The sequence below is a fragment of the Ptychodera flava genome, chromosome 12 (assembly GCF_041260155.1).
Source record: "Ptychodera flava strain L36383 chromosome 12, AS_Pfla_20210202, whole genome shotgun sequence".
NCBI classification, from domain to species: Eukaryota; Metazoa; Hemichordata; class Enteropneusta; family Ptychoderidae; genus Ptychodera; species Ptychodera flava.
In genome coordinates, this window is record NC_091939.1 from 14,199,748 (window position 1) to 14,222,387 (window position 22,640).

At 39.3% G+C, this 22,640-nt stretch overlaps 1 protein-coding gene across 1 annotated transcript; it reads left to right on the top strand.

Annotated features, from left to right (window-relative positions):
- The first annotated feature begins 1,997 nt into the window (after positions 1–1,997).
- LOC139146054 (tripartite motif-containing protein 2-like) lies at positions 1,998–4,217 on the top strand. The gene has a single exon (XM_070717501.1). The coding sequence runs from the start codon at positions 1,998–2,000 to the stop codon at positions 4,215–4,217; it is 2,220 nt and encodes a 739-aa protein (XP_070573602.1).
- Positions 4,218–22,640: the final 18,423 nt, after the last annotated feature.

A 22,640-nucleotide genomic window follows, 5' to 3' on the forward strand; every position in this document is an offset into this window, starting at 1 on the left:
TTCGTTAAATTTTATCCTGGATATGAATTGCAGTGAAATAGCAATCGTGACGTCACCTTGAAGCTGATCACCTGACAGTACTACCTAAGTTACCAATCGCAAAACGGAGAATACTTGGCGTCGACCCAAGTACTGTACAAAGACACATTTGGTATACACCATCACACTTAGATTGGCTCAAATAAAAGCTTCTGCAAAATTCTTCAGCTGAAAAATTTGTAATACAATTTGCAATTATTTTTTGAAGTGGCTCGTCGAACAGCACTTGTAAGGGGTGGGCAATTCGAAATCCTGAAGGGGGTCTGGAAGATTTTGGGGGGAACAAATCCAAGAGGTTTCCTTTGTAAAAATCGAGCCGGGATAGCAGGAAAAATAAAAAAAAATGCAAGCAGATGTATGGTAAAAAATAATGTACGGAGATGACAGTTACTGCTAGTTATTGCTTTTATCTTTGGCGTGTCATTCCAACGCGTCCTTTTCACAAATATTCTTGGAAGTTGTGCAAGTGCAAAAATGAAATAAAAAATGGGGGTCACCGCGCTCGTTTCCATGGAAACGGACGTTAAAATGGCGTCGTTAGAAATAAATAAAAATGATATAATTCACTTAAACTAAAGAAAGCAATTATAAAAAGCTTAGCAAATGAGTTAATTTTAATAAATACCAAGACTTAAGATCCATATCTATCGAATGTATAGTTTTCATGATGTTTGTAAAGAAATTTTTACATAAGTATCGATTACAAAATGACGATATCGAAATTATATCACTACATAATTTTCGAACTTTCTTCCTGTCGCTCTGAATGGTGTCATTTTGACCAAACTTGGCGAATAAAATCCTGACATAATACCATTTTGTTTACACTTTTAATAAAAGGGTGTCACCACGCTACTTTTTACAATATCTCCAGGTGAATGGGTAATATGCGCCATGTAAATGGGAGAGAAATGTTAATTTTGTCGCTCATATTGAATAAAAACCAGCTTCCTAGGGGTCAAAATATGACAAGGTTATAGGTCACATGTATTTCTAAGAGACTGGGTCAAAAAATTAGGTAAAAGCGCAATTTCAACAATGACAGGTGATGTTAAATACATGCGCAACAAAATAACCCATTTGCGGCAGGCTGGAGTTAAATCTGCGCAGAAACGTTCTAAAGCGTGTGCGCGTCCGTATTAACACTGGAAAGGTTTCCTGATTTAAGCTGTAGAATTTTTTCCCAACTTGGATATTCATTTGTTTCTTTTGAAAAGGGAAAAATTGGGTATCATTCCGTGTCTGGTTTTTCATGAAAACTGCACGTTGTTTAAAACATTCCCAAAGGTATATGGTCACCAAATGTCTTCATTTTAATTTGTAATATTCAAAGGTTTTTGGGTCAGGAGGTCTCTCTCCAACTGAAGAAAAACATGATCGACCAACTACCTATAGAGCATCCAAGATCGAAACTAAACAGTGGTAGTGTCTTTTTAACAGACTGAGTTTGTAATTAATTCATTTGCAATCACCTTGTGATGTCCACCATCAGTAATTTGCTGCCGTAAAGTTTGCGTCTAATCCCTTTATGTTATATGTCGACTTTGAGCTGCTTCACATGCCTTTCAAAATATTCGCTTTTGTTATGTAATGTAAAAAAGAGGAAAATCTCAATATCAAAGAACAGGGAATATTGGCATAAAACGATTCGTCGGGTAGCGAAATGAAACAAAAAGTTTACCAGAATTGGCCAAGCTTAAATCAATAATTCTAAGTAAACCTGGGCAATAAAAATTATGATCCCTTGTCAATCATCCGACCCCCTCCCGGAATATCAAATCGCCCACCCCTAGAGGCGAAAAATTGAGTTCTGCTGCGATTCTGCTGTAAAAAATTCCAAGAATGAATCATTTTGGATCGAATTGAAATACAATGCTCCACATATATTTATAAATGAACATTTTCATCATTTCTAGGGAGTCTTGCTTTGCGTGCAACCTGTTGAAAGAAGGTCAACTATGGCGTCAGAGCAATCAAACTTCTTTGATGTCGTGAAGGAGAATTTTCTCTGTTGTTGTGTCTGTTCGGAGCGATATAAAAGCGCAAAGGTTCTGCCGTGCACGCACACGTTTTGTGAGCAGTGTTTGATAAAGATTCTTGAGAAGAGCGCTAGCGACCAACTGACTTGTCCAATATGTCGTCGTTCGCACAAAGTTTCTGCCCGAGGTGTGTCGGAGTTGCCGGCCAACTTATTCGTCAACCAACTTGTGGAGCTTTTCGAAGAGCAAGACGAGAAGACGGCAGCGCAGAGGAATTGTGAAGCTTGTGAAACTGCGGAAGTTACAGAAAGGTGTATCGATTGTTCCGTAAGTCTGTGCGGCATTTGTTCAAAGGCCCACAGGTTCCTCCCTGCCACTCGATCCCATCGCCTGATAGCCATCGACGAGTACGAGAAGGCAAAGTTCAACAACCCTGCCTCGGTGCGACCCCCGCCCCACTGCAGTAAACACCATGAAAACGTCGTCAAATTCTACTGCGATACGTGCAAAGTGTCGATCTGCCTAGAATGCGCGGCTGTTGATCACCCCCGGCCAGAGCACAAATTCAGATATTTGGACGAGGCAGCGGCCGAGTTCAAACACTTTCTTACTGCGATGACGAAGGACCTGCGCATCAAGGAAAACGAAGCGAGTGTGAGCAAATCCGCCGTGCAACAGATGGTCGAGTCCGTGGATAGTCGCTTCAAGGAAGAGAAACAAAAAGTGCGAGCTCACACAGAGAAAACTATTGAAGAAACCACTCGCGAAATGCGAGAAAATGGTGAAGGCTTGTTGCATCAGCTGAACATTGCGCACGAAAAAAGGAAATCGGATTTGCAATCACAACTGAAAGATCTGGAGTGCACAGAAAATGACATCGCAGCAACCAGAGACTACGCTAACACGTTAATGCAGTATGGAAACACTTCACAGTTGATGTCTGCAAAGAAGAGCATTACGTCAAAGATCTGGGAATTAATAAACGTGACAACTGAATGCGAACCAGTAGTGGACGACCACGTAGAATTCCAGCCTGCAGACTTTTGTGTAGAAAGGGTTTTGGGCACGTTAATGACAGCCATGCACAGTTATGAACTGCGTGATGTTCCAAAGTATTGGAGGGTTGGTGAACAGATGACGGTAAGACTCATTGTAAGATCTCGGGAAAGAAGAAGTAAGATTAAGGAGGAGAGAATTACAGCTGTGATGACGACAACTGATGAAAGGACTTTTATCCTCACAGTTAGACGTAATCAGGGGGGAACATTTTCACTAACAAATACGTTGAAGACCACAGGGCCACATGAATTGTCAGTGTCCGTAGACGGGAAAGAAGTGCGAGGTTCGCCAGTCACAGTTACGCTAGGTCCACAGAAAGGTGCGATGAGAGCTTTCGGAGGGTATGGTTCGGGCATCGGACAGTTGAGTGGACCGCGGGGAGTGATAATAACAAAGAATGAGAGCATTATCGTAGCCGACGAAAATAACAAGAGGCTACAAACATTTATCTTACAAGGAGGCCATCAAGTGATTCACAAATTTACAGAGATCGCATACTTTCGACCGCGCTACTGCACAGTCTCTGAAGATGGAAATATCTTCACAACAGACGGTGGTAACAATCAGGTAGTGGTCTGTGATGAGAATGGCGAGATGATAAGATGCTTTGGCAAAGGGAAACTCAAGGATGTCTACGGTATCGCAATTGGTCCTCACAATGGTTATGTTTATGTTGTCGATTATTCTTTGTGCTGTGTCCAAATATATAGTCAAAGTGGAAACTGTATAAAGCGCTTTGGCAGCAAGGGTAATGGAGTGGGTCAGTTTCGAGGTCCATTAGGGGTCGCTGTGGAGAATAGAGAGGGCAAAGTATTTGTCTCTGATTATGGCAGCCACTCAGTCAAGGCATTCGATGCTCACGGTAGATACCTCTTTTCCTTTGGATCCAAGGGCAGTGGCGACGGTCAGTTAAACTACCCTGAGGGAATTTGCAGTGATCAACATGGTCATGTTTATGTCTGTGATTACAACAACCGTGTACAAAAATTCACTTCCTCTGGTGCATTTATTTGCCCCGTCCACTGCGGTGCAGAGGCAATGCAGAGACCAGTTGGAGTATGTGTCACAGGGGAGGAGCCTTTCCAGAAAATTATCATCGCTGAACAAAATGCACAGAGGATTAGAGTTGTGGAACTGTAAACGAACTGACAAACCGAGAAAGAATTGAACTCTACAAATAATGCATTCGGTAGACTATTAACGAAAAACATAACCTGTTCGTCTCTACAGTAAAAAAAAGTTGACAAGTTCGCTTTAGAGTTGGTTAGTTTTTGAAAGACATCACATCAGTTGGTGTAAGAATCCATCTCTTACTTTTAGGAAGCAAACCACCGTAACGATATAATGACAAGCTTACGAACAACAAAGGTACCGCATAGCTTTGATATTATACTGGCGATGCAAGAGTGAAAGAAAGGGATAACCTTACATGTTAAAAATCTGAAAATGCAAAAGTAATTTTCCATTTTGAGGCGCTTTGACGTCACGCTCTCGATGGGATTCTACAACTTGTTGGTGACGTAGTGGACCGCATTGTCATAGTTTCTTGACTGAACAACTAACCCGGAACTATTTCAGCTGTACAACTTCGGCATTTGAACGGTAATTCAAAATACATGATTGATTAGGTATTCCATAGTTGCAAACAAAGCGTAATAGTGCGAACAGAAAACATCACCTATTTTTACCTCGCGTGCGCATGCGCGCAGCGAGGTTATGTCGCAGCGATGTCTGTCTGTCTGTGTGTCTGTCTGTCTGTTGGTCCATTTTCTCAAAAACGGCTGAACGTATTTCAGTCAAATTTGGTAGACATCTTCAGAATTCAAATGGCTAGAACTGAAAAGGTTTTGGTGGGCGTGGCTTGGATATTAATGAAGTTATGAAAGTTTTAATTTTTCTGTTACGCCGCGTATGACAAGTGAAAACAATCGACTGTTTGAGGGCGCTGTGAAATGTGCTTGTCCAGGTTGGCTACAGCTGGATAGCTCTGGTTTCAACCACGGTCCCTCCGTGTTTCAACCTCGTATTGAACATTAAAAATATGATATTTTATTACTCATTCAACTCACTATTCAAGATAAAATATCGTTTAGCAAATTAGCTTCATCCTTGGTAATTGATTGTAATTCCCTCGCTGCTCGATCGCCAGAAATGAGTACATACGTTCTTAGCCCTGCGTACGATGCTGTGTGTTCCGCTACAGCTATTAATAGCCCCGCTCACCACAGCCCTGCAAAGACCCGTACGTAGAGTTGGTGACTTCAAATCCATTTTTGGACTTGACGTAAAAAGCCAAATTACTGCCGAAATTCAGCGTTCTTGGGCCCAAGTCGTATCCCTGCCTACCGCAGCTACTCGATCGCTTCCAAAAATGCCAGTCTTTTATTCTTTTTTCGTAAATAACCGTCGATGTCGGCAACTCTCTCGCTAGCCCTGCGTACGTACGCAGTGTACGCTGTGCATTCCCTGTGTGCGTTCCTAACACACAGCGTACACTGCGTACGTAATACGTTCTCTACCTAGCCTCATGGCATGGAAGTGCTGATGAATAATAACTTTGGGTCAAAGGTATTGAAGTGTCCAATCAGGTTCGTGCACAGAGTCCAAGGCCATGACCTACTTCATGTACTGCTGCACTGTTTTGATTTTGCTTCGCCAAGAAACGTATTCGTCATTGTCCATAGAAGTATGTTTGCTCTCCTTTGAGGTTGTTTGTGAAACAAATTCCGGGATAGGCCTTGGAATGCATACGATCGGCATCGCGGCAGTGCATGTAGCTAGCCGTACGAGTATGGCGAGAGTGTCCGGCTTTGGCTACGCCGCCTCCCACCTCCGGTAGGCGGCGTAGCCCCCGGCGTAGCCAAAGCCGGACACTGTCGCCATACTCGTAGGGCTATGCATGTAGCGTACCATGCTTGTGTAACTGCCGAGCTCAACGTGCATTCACGGTTGATACTCGTGTACAATCATGATGTGTTCAATTCTGATGAAGATTCATAAGTCTTAGTTTTGCAGTCTTTTTTCCGTACGATAATCCTGACAATACGTGTTACTGTTAGACGAGGTGGCCATTTTATGATAAGTTTCAATACTGCACAGCTACATAGCGTCACTATTGTTATGTAGGTCATTTCCCCCACACTCATCATGACCTGAGTTCAATTAGTCTAGAACATTCTCAAGGTCACTGCCCTTGATGACCTCACAACCTTGAATTCAATTAGTCATGTTTGGAATGTTCTGGAAAGTTGATTAGTTGTGTAAGGGAGATAATTTTAGAACAGTAATTAGCATGTCATAAAAGTTCTAGATTGTTCTTATATGCCTTTATAAAAGGGACGTGCACAGCTTCCAGTCAGACTTTTGGGATCGTGTCTCTTGTGTGTTACTAAACTCCAGCAGTAGTCATTCTCAAGACTTTTCAAGACCTTCACTGTCAACGCTGGATTTATACTGTGGTCTTTGTGCAGCTTCAAGCCTGCAAGCCAAAGGACTGTTCATTCATCCAACTGACTGTTACAACTCTGAGACTGGAGCTTTGCCGTCCCAGCTGAGATAAGTAGTCTGTACACTTTTAAAGCTTGTACTCTGTCCCTAACTTAGCAATTAGTTTTGTTTTCGTAATAAATTTTGTTTAAACGGAAACTGCTGAGTTCACCCTTTTGTTCGTTTTCTCTGCACGTAACAAATTGGGGGCTCGTCCGGGAGACGAATATTTTGAGCCGTTTGACAACATTTTGACAGCCTTTTCAAAACTACTGTATACTTTGAACTCAGCGAAATTTAATCATGGCGGAATTTAAACCAGAGGAAATGGATGACCTTGATCAGGACACATTTGATTCCCTCAGAAAAGACGACCTCATAACACTGGCCAATTTCCTTAAAGTAGAAGTCAAAAGATCTATGCGCAAGAGGGAAATACAGTACCGTATTGCCAAACATCTAGTTGATTTAGGCCAATTTGAGGAATCCACCCTGAAAGATTATGAGCCGAGTCTACCTCTGAACTAAGAAAATTAGAATTAGAAATGCAGACAAATTTGGAGATCAAGAAACTAGAATTACAAATGGAAAAAGAGAGAGACAGGCATTAGAAAAGAAAAAATACAAATGCAATTAGAAATGGAAGAAAGACAGAGAGAGAAAGACAGGCAGGAAAGATTAGAAATGAAACGTTTGGAGCTTGGACAGTCAGGAAAATTCTTCCCTTCAGACAAGTTTGACATCACTAAGCATTTCAGGCTAGTTCCCCCTTTCCAAGAAAAGGATGTTGATAAATATTTCCTTCATTTTGAGAAAATTGCTCAGAGTCTGAGTTGGCCTAAGGAGTCCTGGTCTATGCTTTTGCAGAGTGCTTTGGTGGGTAAAGCCAGAGAAATTTACATTCAGTGTCAGTAGAGCAGGCTTCAAATTATGATTCTGTGAAGGAATTAATTCTCAAGGGCTATGAGTTGGTGCCTGAAGCTTACCGTCAGAAATTTAGGGATTGTGAGAAGGTGAAGGATCAAACTTATGTTGAATTTGCTCGAACAAAAGAACAACTGTTTGATCGTTGGTGTTCTTCGAAAAGGTCAGTCAGAATTATGACAAATTACGACAACTTGTTTTGATTGAGGAATTTAAAAGGTGCATCCGGAGTGACATCAAGACGTTTATCAATGAACAAAAGGCAGATACATTAGAGGTTGCTGCACGTTTGGCCGATGATTATTCATTGACCCACAAATCTTCATTTCTCAGCAAACCATCCCAGTCCTTTTCATACAGAAACAATGCAGGTAAATTTAACTCGTCCTTTTCATCCAAGAATTTCTCAAAGGAGAGTAGGAAATCAAATGACAACAGTTCACACAGTTCAAGTAACACTCCCACATCATCAGATCCCAAGTCTCAATCTCCTTCTGACAAACAGTTCGGTACACTTTCTTGTAATTATTGTAAGAAAGACGGCCATTTAATGTCAGAGTGTTTCAAATTGAAAAGAAAACGTGAAGGTCAAAGTGGTCAAAGTGGATCTAAGCCAACCGGCTTTTTTCTTCATCAACTCAATTAGAGTCTAATAATGTGTGCAACACATTTTCTGAGGTTAAACCCCTCTTATCCCCAATTAATGAGGTCAAGGTCAATTCTTCTCAAGATAGCATTATGGGTATTTTCGAGACCATTTATTCATAATGGTTTTATATCACTTTCTAGTGATTTCTCTTCCGCTACCCCTGTCAAAATTTTAAGAGATACCGGGGCTTCCCAGTCTCTTTTGTTGGCAGATACCCTGCCGTTTTCTGAAAAGTCATTTTCAGGTTCTAAAGTTCTTATTAAGGGGGTAGATTGTAATGACTACATTCCTGTTCCTCTCCATAATGTCTATTTGTCTTCGGACTTTGTTTCTGGACCTGTGGCTTTAGGTATTAGGCCTTTTTTTGCCTTTTGAAGGGATTCACCTTCTTCTGGAAACGACCTTGCTGGGGACAAGGTCATTACTAATCCACTTGTGACTGATAATCCTAGTTTAGATCAAGGATCCAGAGCCAATTGAACAAGAGATACCGATTTATTTCCTTCATGTGCCATTACTCGAGCCATGTCAAAGAAAACTTCTGAGAATCAATATACTCTCAAAAATAATGTCACAGATGTTGACTTAAATGACACCTTTCTCAGTCAGGTGTTTGACACGGATCATTCAGTTATCCCTCGTGGATTTGAAACTTCCAGTAAAACTTCTGCTGACCAAAGTAAGACATTTTCTAGATCAAATCTCATTGCAGAACAACACAAAGACCAGATATTTTGTCTTTGTTTGACAGGGTAGATGATGAAGGTAAAACTTCAGATAGCTCTGTTTCCTAATATACAAAATCTGGTATTCTCATGCGTAAATGGAGACCTCCAGATGTTTTGGTTGATGACGATTGGGCTATAAAACATCAAATTGTGGTTCCAAAGCCCTACTGTGCTGAAATATTGCGCCTGGCCCATGAAACCCCCTGGGCTGGTCATTTAGGAGTAAGGAAAACTTGTCACAAAATTCTCAGTCACTTTATTGGCCTAATCTCAGGCAAGATGTACACATTTCTGTAAAACTTGTCACACATGTCAAATGGTAGGAAAGCAATCAGACCATTCCAAAGGCCCTTTACAGCCAATTCCTGCATTTCAAGAACCATTTAGTAGGATTCTAATAGACTGTGTTGGGCCCCTACCAAAAACAAGATCAGGAAATGAGTATATGTTGACAATTATGTGTACATCAACCCGGTTCCCAGAAGCCATACCACTGAGAAACATAAAGACAAAGACTATAGTGAGAGCTTTAGTCAAATTTTTCACTTTATTTGGCCTCCCTAAATGTGTCCAGTCCGATCAAGGCTCCAACTTTATGTCTGGAATTTTTCAACAAGTAATGGATCAGCTAGGCATTAAACAGTATAGGTCCTCCGCCTATCATCCAGAAAGTCAGGGTGCTCTTGAGCGATTTCATCAAACTTTGAAAAACATGATTAGGACCTACTGTTTTGACACAGAGAAGCAGTGGGATGAAGGAATTCATTTTCTGCTCTTTGCTGTTAGAGAGTCAATTCAAGAGTCTCTTGGTTTTAGCCCATTTGAGCTTGTATTTGGACATACAGTCCGTGGCCCACTTAAGCTCGTTAAAGAGAAATTCCTGTCTGACGACGATGATTGTCTGAATATTTTGCAATATGTGTCAGATTTTCGTACAAAACTCTCTAAAGCATGTGAATTAGCCAGAGAAATCTTGAGTCATCTCAGCAGTCAATGAAAACCAGATATGATAAAAGCACCTCAAAACGGAAGTTTGAACCAGGTCAAAAAGTTCTTGTTCTACTTCCAATTCCTGGCAAACCACTCCATGCTCGTTACTTTGGGCCATACCTAATTGATAAGAAATTGAGTGATTTAAATTACATCATAATAACACCTGACAGGCGAAAACAAAAACAGCTATGTCACATAAATATGCTTAAGCCATATTTGGATAGGGATAATCCTACTATAACTCAGCCTGTCAGTGCAGTCAGTTCAAACCATTATGAAGATAGTGATACTGAAACTGACTTGAGTGAAAATACTCTAAACTCAAAGCTGGGCTCGGTCAAGCTTCAGAACTCAGAAATCCTGGAGAAGCTGGAGTCTACAAAGTTGGCACACCTCCAGCCAGAACAACAACAACAGGTGAAAGAACTGCTTCACGAATATAAACACCTGTTTCAAGATGTTCCAACGAGGACAAACGTCATCTATCACGACGTTGATGTTGGGGACAGTAAGCCTGTAAAACAACATCCATACAGACTGAATCCAACAAAAGCGAAATATCTCCAGCAAGAAGTCAAATACCTGCTGGACAATGACTTTATTGAACCCAGTAAAAGTAACTGGAGTTCGCCGTGCATACTTGTTCCCAAATCAGATCACAGTTATCGTATGTGCACGGACTTTAGGAAGGTCAACACTTTAACAAAGACAGACACTTTCCCAATCCCGAGGATTGATGACTGCATCGACCGAGTGGGAAAAGCCAAGTATGTGACGAAATTTGACCTACTGAAGGGATTTTGGCAAGTCCCTCTGACGGATCGTGCTCGTGAAATATCCGCCTTTGTTACACCAGACGGATTGTTCCAGTACAAGGTGATGCCATTCGGAATGAAGAACTCTCCGGCAACGTTCCAACGGATGATCAACGACGTCATATCCGGGCTAGACGGTGTGCAGCTTACGTTGACGACGTAGTCCTGTATAGTGACACCTGGGAGGAACACATCAAGCTCATGCGGAAGTTCTTTGAGAGACTGAGCAAAGCAATGTTGACTGTCAACCTTGCCAAATCTGAGTTTGGTTGGGCAAGGGTAACTTACCTCGGACATACTGTAGGACAGGGTGAGGTAAAACCTGTTGATGCCAAAATCAGTGCCATTTCAAGTTTTCCCATACCAAACTGCAAACGACAACTGATGCGCTTTCTCGGTATGGCTGGTTACTACAGAAAATTCTGTCCAAATTTCTCCACAATTACTGAGCCTTTGACTAACTTACTTAAAAAGAAAGTAAAGTTTGTTTGGTCAGAGCAATGCCAACAGGCATTTGATACACTTAAAGCCATACTGCAAAGTGCCCCAGTGTTGTCTGCACCAGATTTCACTTTGCCATTCAAATTAGCTGTGGATGCTAGTGATACGGCTGCTGGTGCTGTTTTATTGCAAGAGGATAGTCATGGTGTAGATCATCCTGTTTGCTATTTTTCACGCAAATTTAACAAATCCCAGAGAAACTACTCTACAATTGAAAAAGAGTGTTTATCTTTGATATTAGCTTTACAGCATTTTGAAGTTTATGTTACTTCTTCAAATCAGCCAATAGTGGTTTATATTGATCACAACCCTCTTGTTTTTCTGCAGAAATTTAAAGGCAAAAATCAGAGATTGCTAAGATGGAGTTTAATGTTACAGGAGTTTAATCTTGATATTAGACATATCAAAGGCAGAGACAATTTAATTGCAGACTGTCTCTCTCGTATTTAGAGTTTATTGTTGTTCACTTTCAAGAAATTTTACTTTAGAGTAAAACAAAATTTGAGTACTTAAATCCTTTTCAAGATTACATTTGCAAAAGAAAGATTTTTCTTTGAAAAATTTTCTTTTTTTGAAGAGGGGGTGTGTTATGTAGGTCATTTCCCCCACACTCATCATGACCTGAGTTCAATTAGTCTAGAACATTCCCAAGGTCACTGCCCTTGATGACCTCACAACCTTGAATTCAATTAGTCATGTTTGGAATGTTCTGGAAAGTTGATTAGTTGTGTAAGGGAGATAATTTTAGAACAGTAATTAGCATGTCAATAAAAGTTCTAGATTGTTCTTACATGCCTTTATAAAAGGGACGTGCACAGCTTCCAGTCAGACTTTTGGGATCGTGTCTCTTGTGTGTTACTAAACTCCAGCAGTAGTCATTCTCAAGACTTTTCAAGACCTTCACTGTCAACGCTGGATTTATACTGTGGTCTTTGTGCAGCTTCAAGCCTGCAAGCCAAAGGACTGTTCATTCATCCAACTGACTGTTACAACTCTGAGACTGGAGCTTTGCCGTCCCAGCTGAGATAAGTAGTCTGTACACTTTTAAAGCTTGTACTCTGTCCCTAACTTAGCAATTAGTTTTGTTTTCGTAATAAATTTTGTTTAAACGGAAACTGCTGAGTTCACCCTTTTGTTCGTTTTCTCTGCACGTAACACTATCGTGTGATCGAGGTACAGCGTGTTGAACGGGATACAGAAACTCTGCAGAGGGAGAAACGATCGTTGACATGAACAGTCAATGTACTTCAGCACGTAGTCCGCAGATAGCGGATCGAGAAAATAAACGTGTCCCAGTAAATAACGGAATATTTATGTACATTTAACTCGATATTAATCAAATTTCCAGCTCATCGCAAAAAAATGTATTGCAAAGATTAATTTGTCACTGACAAATACTGCACTGTATGGAAAAAACAGTCTGTAGAATAGTTCAACTTCAACTGGTAGGCATAGTATTACCCGAGACAAACACTTGTGTTGTCAATTTTGATTTCATTTCATAAACTTCATACTTCATCGAGTATCGTGTATTTCAGCCTTTGTGAAGCCATTTTATTGATATTTTCAATTTTTGTCTTGGCTTTGTTGTTGAACATGTTGAATCGTCTCCGTGGACATGTACGCAAAAGTGTGACGGGGTCGAAGTGACTTGGGTACCTGGGGCCGACCAAAACCAGTGTGAATTACTGGGGTCAAAGCGGACAGCGGCCGGATGACGTGTTCCCCAAGCGAGCTACCTTCAGAAGTCTGTTTCATCGCAACTTTTAAAACCCGTCATTTATTTACTGATGTTATTCTCAGCATCACAAACATATACGCCTCTGCTATGTATCACAGCAAATAGTTATATTTGAGCGCCCCGTAAATGGGATCCTCGTTTTTTTGCGAACCCGGAAGTGTGTCTTGCTCAATGCATTTCCTACCCATAGCGAGGGAAACTGAGGGCGCTATACTAAAACATTTTACACAAAGTGATTTCTCAATTCAGTCACTCGGCCGCGCTGATCGCTAATCTTGAGTTTTGACTGTTGATGTCGTCGTGTCGACGTTTGACTTTAAGATCGTGTGGGTTACTCTGGACATAGCGAACAAAAGCTAGATTATCGAAGGTTAGCGTCATAATATTTGATCAATGCATTTTTCTCTGAGAATGAGATGTAGAGTGACACTTTTCAATCTTGTGTGTGTGTCAGCGAATTTATATTCCGGCATGGTTCCGCTGAGATCAGCATAATATTATGGCGACGTATTGACAGTCTGTGTCTTTTAAGTTGCTTTTCAAGATTGTATTAGCTACAGAACCAACAATGACAATTTTTCATGAGATTTCCATGTTGGCATTGATGTTAAATCAGGAGCAGTAGGCTAGCTCCTGCCATGCTCCTGCGTACAATAGGTCTGCGTTTCCCGGCGGTACGGTGGTAGGCCGACGGCTTGTACCACACTGTCCACAGGACAGCACGTGGTAGAGGCCGTGTGCACAACCTGTACGCAGAGCTTCGAATACACTAGACAGAGTTCGTGTTTCCGTAAATTAGGCATTGAACTTGACAATATAGGCAATAACCAGAATCATCGACCATCGCCTGACAAGTGCACCATAGTCAGCTGTACATGAGTTGCGTGGCGTGGTGAGCAGGTTCCCATGGGTATTTATTTTTTGAAACGCGTACTTCAAAGGTCACGAACTCATTTTGCTGCTACACGGCGCGGCACAGATGATTGTATCGTTTTTGGGCGCATTGAGATACTGTGAAGTAGGTCAACTCGTTCTACATGGCAATTATATGTGAAATATGCAGAATTTATACGCAAACGCGACCTCTGCCAGTTAAGAGCCTGCTCAGCCATTTGCACTTGCATCGACAGATATTGTTGGATCATAATTTTTCAAATGGTTTCTTTTTTTTTTTTTCATTGCGTAATACAGTGGGGATAATGTCAAATTTAGATAGATTGGATTAATTTCGGGAATAAAAACAATGTAATGTCATAAAAGCCAATACCCCAAGAAGTACTTTACAAAATGTGCACGCGAGGCAATTCAGTTCATATCTGGTATACTTTTATCATTTATCTGTCAGTTCCGATTTCCTGTCTTTGATTGCGTTGATAACCACTAAGTTATTACTCTCATTTCTTTTCCGATGGCTTTGGAAACTTTGAAAAGAAAAGTTGCCGTAGAAATGTACGCGACACAGAAATACTTTTTCTGTTATAAAACGTTCACTAGCCTTTGGAAGCACATTTTATAGTTTACCTCATGAGTTTGAAATATTCTTTGTTTTGTGCTTAAATTAATTGTGTACTGAGATGGAAATCTGAATTTTAACTTTAAAATTACATGGTTTTAGTGATAATCGACACATGTCATTCAAGATCATACATATATACAGTATTATGGAATAAACCGTTTATCGTCTTTTCGAATTTCAAGTAATAGCTTTGGAAATCTGCCATGCCATGTTTCATCACGGCTGATTGTGTCGGGTCTCTCGCGAATAAATTTATTCACCAACGTGCTGTTGTCATGACAGTGTACTAATACCGGAACTACTGTAAGTACGGTCACATTAATATAGCTTTGCATATTATGCAAATGATTTGATAATCGCAAAACATCCTGATAATCGCAAAACATCCGTTCTCAGAAGCTGACAGTGAATGAGCTGGCAGTGAATGATTTCTTTATATAGTTTGCCAAAATATAAAGTATGATCATAAGTTCGAAACGTGTTTATATAAACTTTTCTCATAAGCCAAGTTGTGAAAATCGCTGTATTCCGACAGGCAGATTTCTTTTGAGCAGGGATCACAACCTCTGACGACTAATTCTCCGTAGGCGATGCACTTGTTTGATGCAGGGAAAAAAGACTATAATGAATTACAAATGTTATTTGTCAAATGTAAGTAACTTGTCAACCGTCAGTGTGACAATACATTCTGAAGTGTGCATTGTACAACAACTATAGTAAGTAGCAAAGACGACGCATTGTATATCAGCTCTGTTCGTGTGTGTTATGTTGGAAATGTCTCTGATGTTGCATTCATTACTTGTACACCGTCGACAATCTGAAGAGCAGTTTCTTAAAATGCACTGCGGGACATTTGTCCCGAACAAATCTTTCAACATTTACGTAATTTTATGTGCAAGGAGATTTGTAACGACAATATTAAACAGAAAGTTGAAGAAAGTTTTGTCAAAGAGACCAAACCATAGAGAGCCGCAGAGAGTTAACCATAATATGTGTGCGATCGATATTATTGTCATTGAAAACTTTACAATTTTGTTCGACCATGAAATATACACTTGAGCCCGATAATTATATTGATAATTTGAACAATAAAATACTTGAGAAGGTGAACTCAAACGTAAGGACACTGGTTACTAGAAAGTTCCACTGTGACCAAAAACAAAGCTTGTGTTCAAAGACCCCTAGGTCCCATTGACTTTTTTATTCATTCCACCAACCAACAGGTGGTTGCACAATTCCAGGATTAAGCATCAACTATCGGACCCGCTACCCGTTACCAAATGAAAAAAATGCATAGTAAAGTGTTTTGCTCGAAGGCACAACACTATACTTGAGTCATAATGTGTGGAGGGACTGTGCTTGAGTCTAAAACTCACTACTCTTATCAGACTTACTCTCGACCTCAACTTGGACGAACTACACCATGAGATTGTTTCAATTTGTACATATTCCTCACCGCTGCCTATTTCCTGCACAATAACATGGCCATTATCTTCACTAGATTATAACTCAACAACATCTGGTGAGCATTATTTCTACGTACCATTTAATTTGCTTTCTTTCCTATTTACATGTTTCATATGCAGAACATCACGTGTGATTGCCTTCACTTGTCACGTGTGATTGCCTTCACTTGTCACGTGTGATTCCCTCTCTTTGTCACGTGTGATTGCCTCAACTTTGTCACGTGTGATTGCCATTACTTGTCGTGTTTGATTGCTTTCACTTTGTCTAATAATGCTCACAACTGTACTCCCTAATTCTGAAAGTATTTATTGTCTGTTCATATTATCCGAAATCGACATTCTGAACTGCAAGATTCTCACCCTTGTAAGGAATCTTGGAAGTAAATATAATTGACTACTTGACTACCAGGTATTTTGAAAAACATAACAAGCCGTACTTCTCACTGTTGAAACAAAATTCTCAAAAAGTTTTCCTAAGACAGGTGTGTGTGTATGAAGACGATTTACCTTTCGTTTGAAAGGAACAATGAGTGAAAGAATATGAAACTTTGCTCTGTACTTTTTGCCTTTAAACAACATTTTCCTTAAACGTTTACAACAGTCTCTCCCAGTCCCACGTATACACAATTTAAGAGAAATTACCACAAAATGCGTCTCGTTTTCAGATAAATTTGTATTGGTCTTGGTTGCAATCAAATTATCATTTAGTACCCGTTTCATTTAAATAGTTATAAAATCAAATCCCAACTGTTTTGATTTATTACTTAAAATACTCAGAACAGGGGAAGCATTTTGCATTCTGTGCAAAAGTACATTAACTATTGCAGTAACAGTCTCAAACCAAAACGTCAAGGACCAGAAACAAGGTTTTGGACAGTAGTTTCCGTATTTCCTCTTGAATTTGATCACCTTACCAGTACCAACTGAGCGACAAATTGTAGAGTGGAAGAATTTCTGTCGCCAACGAAGTGCGCGTGCACCTGTGGATTTCTTCTCTTTGAAACGTCTACAGAATGTTGCCAACTTGACAAGTTCACAACTTAGCGTCCAGCTACAGGGATTGAAAATCGATTGATTGATATAACCAAACATGCAATTTAGTTGGTGTCACAGTCGGGAGCATATTTTTATGTGGAACTGTATTATGTATATATTATATATATATATATATATATATATATATATATATATATATGAGCATCGCAGGAAAAATATATATATATATATATATATATATATATATATATATATATATATATATATATATATATATATATATATATATATATATATATATATGAGCATCGCAGGAAAAATGTGCCAGATCTCTAATATTGCAAAAATCCCGTACGTGTCAGTCAGTTGCAGAGTATCGAGACTAGGTCGATTGATCGGTTACGATGGACAACATTCAACCGCGTAACCATATTCAGAACCAGACCTCGCACCATAACAGCTAAGTTTAGGCTCAGGGACGGAGTGAGTTTTCAGGTTTAGGGTTTGGGCTATAGGCAGAGAGTTGATTACTCTACCGCGGTACAGGTTGTCATTGGCATTAAGTTGGATATTTTACCTGACGTTGAATTACTGAGTATGTCACAATATTTGACAAAGATTGCTTAAATATTCCACTTTTAGCAGTCATATAAAAACGTGTTATTTTACCATACGTTCTTACTCAATTGAAATACTCTACTACTCTGTCCCTGGCCGTACCCTTTTGTATTTCTGTTGACCAAGACCAACTCGATCACACTGAGGCGATTTTTCTCCCATGGTTGTCCGTTTATGTCCAAAGCCTGCAGAGAGCACTCACAAGAAACGCTGCCAAATTTGGTTGTCAGGAACATGACCAGAATTTGTTGATTATTCATAAACATTCCAGATCACAGGCCAACAAAGCAACACGGCCAATCTGTGGGGTTGACAACATTGGAATCTTATTATGAGCGGCATGAGGTGTGATTCACTCATTGATCTCCATGCCCCATGTGTCACCTCTTTCAGGTGCCGCCAACTGGTAAATTTCATCACAAAATATGTTTCGAAGGCTGATATACTGATTTTACATATTTTTGACCTTGACTGAAATTTTGGAGGGGAAAGTAGAGCTGTCAAATACAAAAGCTGTCAAGTACAAAAATACAAAATTGTAGATTTCATCATAATTTAAATAATATATCAATTTTTGCTCATCCCTCTAAACCTGTGAACCAAAAATCAAACCTGTCAGACAAGCGGTTTTGGTGAAACAAATTTTTTGACCAAAAATGACAAAAATTAACTTAAAAATGCAAATTTGCATATTTCTGCACCATTTTGGACAAATCTAAAATAGCTCATCCCTGGGGACCGATGTACCAAATATCAAAGCTATCTGACCTGTAGTATTGAAGAGGATTTTTAAAGATTTTTTGACACAAATTGCCTCAGAAATACAAATATGCAAATTTCACCACAATTTGAATAAATCTAACTGAAGTCATCCTAAGTAAACTGCATGTCAAATTTCAAAGCAATTGGACACGCGGTTTTAGAGGACAAGGCAATTGTTGACAGACGACGACGACGACCGACGACAACGGAATATCAGTCTATTTGATAAGCTCCACGTCGCTGACAGCGGAGCTAAAAATGCTCATTTCGTGTGATTGTCGGCAGAGTTCGAGAGACACATCGCCAAATCACAAGCGCCCGCATAAGCGTGGGCAACATTCCAGTCACCCCGCATGGGTAGGCGGCGCCAACGTCAATAAAGTAGAGATACCCAAGAGGTTACTGGATGTTGCTCACGCTTTTGTTTTGGCGATGTGTCTGTCGAATTCGGCCTAAAATCACACGAAACGAGCGTTTTTGAAGCAGATTAAGTATCAGGTATGAATTTGAGAATTATAGAAATATTGACGGTTACATGATCGATGAACTTGCTAATTTTCACAGTAAAATAGAACACCGAAGATGACATGGCATAGTCTTTCTAGCCATTTGGTTTACTGACTTTCTTCTTCTCAGGCATACACGCATCTATGCACAGGGAAACCAGGAAAAAACAAACAAACAAACAAGCATACAAATAAATAAATAAACAAAAAATAAACATACAAACAAGCATACAAATACATAAATAAATAAGAAACATACGGACAAACATAAACAAATAGATAAATAAACAAACAAACATACAATATAGAACGTTGAATAAATAACAAAGACAAACAAATAAACAAATAAATGTATATACACACACAAGAGGGTCTATGTTGCTACCGTTGTATTTATAAAGGCCGTCAAATAGTCACCAAGAGAGGGCGCACTACATACTGCATACACATTAAACACGATTGGAACTAATTTGGGATAATTGGATTTTCATATTTTGCAAATTTCTCAAAACTGTCAGGTGCCATATGGCTAAATGTTGCAGTATTGCAAATTACTCAAAAAACAAGTCTGTAATATAAAAAGAAAAGCAGATGACATAACATTTGTAGATTAAATCTACAGTACTTCACTATCCAATTATTCCAAATTAGTTCCAATCGTGTTATGTCAATTGAAATGGCGGCACTGGACCGTCATGGCTGCACAGAGCGAGGAAACATAGAGGGAGAAGAAAACAAGGAATAGGGCTCGTATACAAAACTAGGTTTAATAGCAGTATTTATGCTTTATTATCTGTACTGGACCATTCATAAGCCTCCGTTTTCTTAGTTTCTTCTTTCCCAAAACGATATTCCATTAATTTCAACACAAAAACATAACTTTTATTCTATTCTATTCTATTCATTGAAATATTGTAATTTGTTTATCCCCAAGGTTGGAGTTTTTGGAATTTAGTTTTTCTTGTCAACATATGACACGGCTTGCAGCTTAGTAATTATTTTACAAAGTTTGACATTTGTGAAAAATTTTCTGGTGTTTAAAGTTTTCATTTGACAAAGACCCGTTTTGTGCTACAAAACGTAATCGGTTTTGTGCTACAGAAAAATTGACATTTTCGCGTAAAAGTATCAGGAAATGGCAAGATCAGAAAACTCCAAAAGGAGGTGTTGTATAGAGATTACATAATAGTAATTTTAAAACAGATGTACGTATGACTACATATCAAATGCTTCTTGGGGTTTTTCGCAAAACTATCGAACCCCAGTATCGGCATTTTTTCGAGATGATGAGGACAATGAAACATAATTTATTTGGCTTTGTTATAGTCATATCGTGACTCAAACATCTTTTACCTTCTCGTGTCTATTTATAGACAGAGAAGGTATTAGAGTTGAAAACCAATATGCTGCTGTCAAGAACTTCCGTCTGTCAAGACTTCCGTCTGTCAAGATCCGTTGACGGCATGCCATTGTGATGGATCATATCATAAACTGGTGGGGGTGTTCATGGCTCAGCTTGAGGTGTGGGAGAACGATTTTGAGCTATGACAAAAATCGAAAGGGACTTAGCGGCATAGCCACAGTGTTAAGCCTTTCTCCAAGGTTTCTTAGTTGACTACAATCTATTACAGACTACTGAGCTGACGTTAGGGGTACTCACTTTGTGTTTGCTCACTCTGTGAGCGCTAGTGTTTGGTACTGAGTTGCGTGGATATCCCCTCATGGCCTCACGTGATCTGGGCCTGTTGCATAATCTGCAGAGATGATCATATGCCTCCGAGTCTGAAAACTGTCATTGTGTAAGCTGTCGGCATTTTCCTTGCATTTTTCTCATTTAATTTTGCAAAATATCGGCGAGTACCTCAATATTTCAAGATAACCCTTTCTTCCCAATCGTTTCCTGGAGTTTCAGAGTCATATGAACGAGAATGAGTGAAAGTTTTAGACAGGAAAATCGGACGTCGGCCATGTTCAATGTTTACAGTACAATCAGAAGTTTACGTGGAGGAATTAACCAACAAACACAGGAGTGTTCATGATGCCCGCCCTCTAGAGGCAGACCCTCCTACCACATTTGATGCTTGTGGAAAGCTTGACCACACAATGGAGCATTTAAACTTTTAGAAAATGACAAACTGAAAAAGAAGATATTCAGAAAATGTCAAATACTGAGGAAAAATGCGCAAATATTCAAAATAAACAGGTTAACTGATTGGTCAGCTTAACAAATACAGAAATTATTAACATTATAAATATAAGACCAAACTATTTTTTCAGGGATGGGACAGGTTGGAAATGAGGGGTGAGAGACAAAGGCACTCCTATTGCTGCATGTGGATGCAGCCACACGTACCATTTCATTTACAGCATACTTATTCACTGTGTTGTGTTCAAGTTCCATATTGTACTGACTGTCATACAAGGATAACATAAGCAAATCAAATCAAATTAGAAAGGATCAATGCTGTTGTGTGGATTTTGCTGAACATGGCTGATATTTCGCCCTATATATTTGGTATCCAGCAAAGGCATATTTTGATGTAAAGTCAAAATTAACACTACATTGCTGACAATATATTTTACCGTTTCTGCATGAATTTTTCTTTTTTAAATTATAGTATATTAGTACTTCAAACAGATTAACAGTTATCGTGATGTCAACCCATAATTTTACATCACAAAGACTGTAATTCTGCCATTTTTTTTGTTTTTCAGTCATTTTATAAATTTTGCACTGCACAAGATGATTGAACAAATTGCAATGTTTGAATTTGTAAACTCAAAGAATAAAAATCCTTTGGTCACAAATCAAATTATTTTTTGAAAAGAAGTTTACTCTTAACACTTTTAGCATATATTCTTTACACGGTCATGTATTTCAAGGAAAATATGCCTATTAAAAACAGTAATTTCTTCACTTTCAATTTTTTTTCAATACTATGACAATTATCAGCCATGAGGTTATACAAACACAAGACCAGATAGGCGTTTTTCATCATTTCCACAGGACTCTTTGGAAAATCCATTAAAAACAGTTAAAAGTGACTGGAAATGATCACTTGGTATACATTTAATTTACAGATGCCAGGTTGTGTATTTCACATGCACTCAGGTCAGTAAGGAAGTGCGTCATTACTATTTTGGACTGTTAATTCTTATTTCTGAATTGTTTAACTTTTTTCCACATTGAAGTATCTTTAGGCAGTTTATACAGTAGCTTGAATTTTTTTGACTGATGTATTTAATCATCTTTTAGGTTCTTTGGGTCCATATCCCACCTCATGCCCCTACATCATCAACTATTTACCACAACTCCATGCCAACAACCAATTACCTGACCTGGCCACACATTAGAGAAGGTACAGCGTCATTGACGGTATTTTTAGTCTGTGTCATTGCACTTTTGAAAACAAAGATACGGCGTTGAACCTGAGAGTCTAGAAGAGCACGAAAGTTGCATGCATGACCATTCCAGCGGCAAGACATAGAACTCGGACAGCAGAAACTGAACTCATGGTAGCTGGAATTTAAAAAATAGAAGGAAATTTTATTTAAACGCTATCATCGCACAGAAACTTCATGGAGCATTAAGGACATCACTTTTCCAGACGGTATACCGTCTATGCTTAGTTGTATTACAATAATTAACATTTAGTACAGTGACTTTCTTTGCACTCCAATTACTGTTGAGTGAGAAATGTGCTATGGTGATGGAGGCATGGCGTATACAAAAGTGTGCAACAGTTAAGAAAAAGAACTATTTCAGTCCAAAAAAATAAATTGTGCTGTTCCGATAACATGGTTTTCAAAAATAGGGTAGGAAGGTCGGCAGGAATTTTTTTCCAAAATATTTTTATTTTTA